The sequence below is a fragment of the Anopheles moucheti genome, chromosome 3 (genome assembly GCF_943734755.1).
Source record: "Anopheles moucheti chromosome 3, idAnoMoucSN_F20_07, whole genome shotgun sequence".
Taxonomy (NCBI): domain Eukaryota; kingdom Metazoa; phylum Arthropoda; class Insecta; order Diptera; family Culicidae; genus Anopheles; species Anopheles moucheti.
Window position 1 is genome coordinate 76,185,063 of NC_069141.1, and position 5,083 is coordinate 76,190,145.

The 5,083-nt window shown below is 45.3% G+C and overlaps 1 protein-coding gene across 1 annotated transcript; it reads right to left on the reverse strand.

The window, feature by feature from the left end:
• LOC128304746 (uncharacterized) lies at positions 1 to 4,331 on the reverse strand. Its single transcript, XM_053041975.1, has 4 exons — positions 4,139 to 4,331; positions 1,724 to 1,876; positions 1,387 to 1,650; positions 1 to 641 (listed from the first exon to the last, which is right to left on the reverse strand). The coding sequence occupies exons 1-4, from the start codon at positions 4,323 to 4,325 to the stop codon at positions 1 to 3; spliced, it is 1,245 nt and encodes a 414-aa protein (XP_052897935.1). The 5' UTR covers positions 4,326 to 4,331.
• Positions 4,332 to 5,083: the final 752 nt, after the last annotated feature.

Sequence of the window (5,083 nt, forward strand, 5' to 3'; positions counted from 1 at the left end):
TCACTTATTGCTGGTGCACGGTTGCTGTACGTAATCGAGACAGAAGCCCCGGTTGTCCACATCGGTCGGCGCCTCGATCGAGTCGGTGTGGAACGCCAACCGGAAGGGACGTATCGTCGAGACGACCGTCCTTTCAACGGAGCTAACTTCCGCATTGAAGGTGCCACCGCAAATCTTGTCCTCGCACGTACTGGCCATCGGCAGTCGGTCCGCAATCTTGGCACACGGCACCATCAGCCAGTCGTTCGTGCAGGAGTTCGGGGTGCCCTGCGTACCGCCGCCAACCATCGCCTGCACGATGCTGTTACTGTTGCCCGACAGCGTGAACGTTCGGGACCGGTTGCCGGGCAACGCGCCCGGACAGGCCGTGTACTGGATGCTGCAGAAATTGCGCTCCGTCCGGATGCATATGCTGTAGTCCTGGTTCGACAGCTGACGTCCGTTGATTGGATCGAAGTTGAAGCTCCGCACGCGTCCACTCACGCCCGTGTGATACTGGAGACATCCCTGGTCCGCTTTCGCAATGGCACCGCACGGGATCTGCGATATCCGAACGCGCCAGGAACGGGGGAAGCTTGGCCCGCTCGTGATGACGGTCAGTATGATGGGGTTGCTTTGACCCATTCCCGCATCGATGTACACTGAACGTGGAAGGCATGAATGGGATAACATTAAGGTTCGGTTTGACATGATTGCAACGTAATCAGTAATGCTACTGTCATTACGCAAACTGCTACTAACTACGACAAACTTTGCAGTAGAAGATAGCTAATAGGTCGATGTACTAAAACTGTTCCAAATATAATTGTTGGTCCCAAACCTACCGCAGCTTTTGTAGCTATTGAATATTTCTGTTTTGGTTGGTTTTTATCACATTAAAACAAATAATCATTGCAAGATTATAATATTTCTCAAGGTAGTTTTCAATCAAACGTAGAACATTTATATGCCTTATTTCGCAATTCACTGTGTTCTACTGAGTTCCAATTAAGCTCATCTTCTTTTCTCATCTCATCGCAACTTCAGTGCTGTCAATCGTGGTTCATCAGAACCGTTCATGAAAGTCGTCTAAAATCACCAATATTTTGGCAACGTATTGATACTGCCTGATGACTGTTCCACTAGGGTTATAGCTTGCTATAGAAGACTAGACAAACGTAACAATAGGTATCAGTTCTAGTACCACAAATTTAGTTTGACATCTAGATGATCCAAACTCTGGAGTTCTTGATTAGCTCTTTAATAGAGCAAAGATACACGTAGGTTTCTGGCAAAGAAATCAGTTGCTATGTGTCCCTTCAGCTTGCAGGTTAGAGAGACTTGAGCTAAAACTTTGAGTAGGAACTAAACAACGTTAGGACTGACTGAGACACTAAAGCTACTTACTGTGTTCTCCCGTAGCACTGCCACAGATCGTCGGTGCAGGACTCCCACCGGACACAAGAAACTGATCCGTATTACAGATGTGATTCACGATCTCCGGCCCGTTCAGCGAGAAGTGATCAAAGTCAAGCCGTATCTGACATATGTCCGGATGCATCTTCAAGATGGTCAGCTGACAGCTGCCGGTCCCATCGGTACTGTCCGGATGGTTCGGGTTGACGAAGTAGGTACCATTTTCACGCACCACACCACCACACGATGCCATAACTGTTGGAAAGCGATGTTGCAATAGCGCCGGGGTACTCTTGATGGGCCTCAGGACCAGGCCACAGATACTCACAGATACAGCACGTCCCATACCCACCGGCACAGGGTCCGGCCGGGATGCCACCGCGCAGTACGCACTCGTTGTTGGGCTGACAGGATCCATACTCACCGGATGCGGCCGAACACAGTCCCTGACCCCACTGGTACACGGTAAATATTGGTAAAACTGTGGAAATGAAGGGGAGGAAGAGCTTAGTACATCCGGATTCACCGTTACCGAGGCCGTTTATGGGAAGGTAGAGAAAATTTCCACCCAGAGTTGCGATCGAAGCACGGCGATAACATGGACTGCGGTGATGCGGCTCGTGCCGGAAGCGAAAGGGGTTTGACTAATGACAGCAAACGCTAGCGAAGCGTAAGATGTGCAGGGAATAATGAAAGCATTGACCCGAATTCCCTACTTTTAATTGCATGCTCTTTTTATAATTTTGGAAACGACTCTCGGTATACGTCAGAATGATGGCGTAGATAATATAGCGTTGAGGAAAAATATACTCTCTACCATAATAAGTCCCCTGAATTAAAGTTAAATGGATATAAAATTAAAATTATTTCGTTAACTTTGATGCCTATGTTACTAAACTGAACTTCAAGTGATTATAATAACTGGAAAGTAATACTACTTAATAAAACAATTCTTAACTGAGAATGGTTTTCCCTTGCAATTTAAAACAGCAATAAAAAGGAATCCCCCCCGGTAAGATATTGGATTCAAATGTGATCCACTCATTTCAACGCCAGAATCCGTACGCTTTGCTCCATCTGGAGCGTACGTACGATTCAATTACGCAGGAAAAACCGGCTGCTTATCTCTGACTGCCGGCCGGAGCTTTGTACGGATGCTGAAATATAACACACAGAGAAAAAAAAAAACCCACCACACCATCTTGCCTAGCGCTCGTTTATCAATGATCCGACAGCACTGCTTTTGAAGCCTTCCTAACCTTCCGATGCAGATGTATAAACGTCGGATGGTAGTGGCATGATAGGATAGCATCAAATGAACTTTTTAATATTCAAAACCAAATCCACCAAAAAGGTGGATCCGGCAGGGTTTCCCTGTGCGGGGAGGGGGGAGGTCGTGGGGCACGGTCTTCCTGTGGCTTTCGGTTCTGCTCGGGCAGCTCCAGCAAGACCGTCCGTGTTCGTGCAAATGTTGGGATTTACGGGGGAGCTTTAAAAGCGCACGTCCCGCTGATCCCGGTCGATGGTGGAGTCGTTGCGTTAAGTGAACGATACATGTTCCCTCGAACCTTGGTGCTGCTGTACGCGGGCCAGTGTTGTTTAGTTAATTAAATTTGAACCAATCTGCCAGACGAGCCGGCTGCTGGTCCATTTTGCAGGTTCTCGGTGGAAGCAGTAAATGGTGAGTTCATTTTTTGTCGTTTGTTTCGTTACCTACGCTAAAGAATCTGGCTGGCTGGTGAGAAAGAGCTACGAGCAGTAACAACTGGTAGCATGTACATGTTGGAGAACCTGAAAATATGTTACTGAGCTGTTGAGGCACCCCGACCTCCGAGGTCCTGGTCGAACTTGGTGTGTGCCTTGCGTTTAATGAAGGAACAGCGAGCTTCTCTTTCTATCTCTGTTTTTTTTTTTGGATAGAAACCGGGCGAGTTATGAATATTGAAGAAGAAGTGCTTTAGTCGTGCAGTAGCTTGCAGAAGCCGATCCCACCACACTTTCACGTGCGGTCGAGTGAAAGCTCGTACCGAAATAACTTCCACAAACAAGACGCGTGCCTCGTGGGGTGAGAATGTCCTTTCATTTTGTTTTTTTGTTTTTCTATTTCCACCCCAAATCTTGTTCATCCTTCACACGATGGATGTTTGGCAAAGCGGGACGTGTTTGCAATACGTAACCGATAAGCGTTTAAAGGTTCGGCTAGAAAGCACTCCCATCAGCTTTACTAACACGCTGCGTACGAGACTGGTTTTAGTCTTGATTACATTGACCGGATGTAAGACAGGGTGGTAGATGAAGTCATTCATCGAATATTCCAAGGACGCCATACCCGGACGCTCTGTCACCCTGGTCACCGAACGTGGCGTTCTTCAGACGCTAGCGCCACCGTGTCCGGGTTTATGTGTCAAGTGGCGCAGTTAGCAAGTCCTTCCGAAACTGCGCCTAGCACTGGCGGCGATTGTGCTCCGACACATGACTTCGGGGCGAAAGGATAATGTCCGCATTAATCATCCTTGACTCTGTGTTTGTCCATCACTTTCTGCTCTGAGGGGTGAGTGTGTGTGTGGGAAAGCATATAATGGCCATTTTTGCACACATTCTACCATCATTCTCTTTTTAGTCACCAGATTTTAGTGTGAAGATAGCACTTTAGATTGAATTAATTGCTGCAAGTGTCTGTTGTGAATTCTTCGACATAAAACTAATGCGATTCTGTGCGAAAGTAAGAGCTGCTACAGCTTACATCGTGTATCCCGTCGATTTGCAATCTGCCTGCTGGCAAGCGATCTTGCCGAGCGGAACTCATGCTCCGACATGTTCGCCTCTGTTTGCTGCACTAATAGATGGAACACTAGCATCTGCACTAGGGCCACCAGTACGATTTTCCGGTGAAAATCATCACCCGCAACACGACACACCGGCACTGACATGATGAACTGCTTCATTGCTCGCAACAATATTCTCAACGCCAAAGTTTCACAAATGCTCCCAAAGTATTAGCAACTTCCAAATCGCGCAAAATGTAACACAAAAAAAAACACATTAACTTTGAACCGTAAACATCTTTCCACTACCGACAACGTGCGCGTCATGGATGCTCGATGTGACTGCGGTGCGTACGCGATTGTGTTGGTTTATTTATCACTTCGTCTGTGCACACCGTTTCAGTTAGGCATTTTCGTTGCGGTTCGCTTCAATGCGTGTGCAATGGTTGTTTAACTATCGCCGTCATCGTCTGGTTGCAGATGTAACTGAGCGCATTGTTGTTTGATTTTTTTACCCTAATTTTACACGCCTGTGTGTTTTTTAATTTCATTTATGATTGTACGAATGTTGCCCTTTGTCGAGCATTGTTTATTAATTACCAAAGAAATATGTTACCCTAAGAAACATTTGGACAAGAAACTTTTATGAGTTAATTTTACTGAAAAAACATAAAAAATAAAACAATAATACGAGGTTTTTAGGTAAACAAATCAACAAAATAAAGCTATAAATTTTATTTAAAAACAATCAAATTGTGATTTGAAGATAAAAAATATGAAAATTTGTTCAATTATATAAATTTCTTTAAGAATAGCAAAGATCTAAAATAATGTGCCTTATAATTAACTATTTTGTTTTTTAAGCTTGAGAGTATTTGTTACAACAAACCCCATTATATTAACAAAAATATTTCTGTTAAAAC

Coding starts and splice junctions, on each gene's coding strand:
- LOC128304746 (XM_053041975.1), bottom strand. CDS start 4,325: ATGTCAGTGCCGGTGTGTCGTGTTGCGGGTGATGATTTTCACCGGAAA. Junction 1,877..4,138: donor AAATCGACGGGATACACGAT/GTAAGCTGTAGC, acceptor TCATTTCCACAG/TTTTACCAATATTTACCGTG. Junction 1,651..1,723: donor GTATGGGACGTGCTGTATCT/GTGAGTATCTGT, acceptor GCTTTCCAACAG/TTATGGCATCGTGTGGTGGT.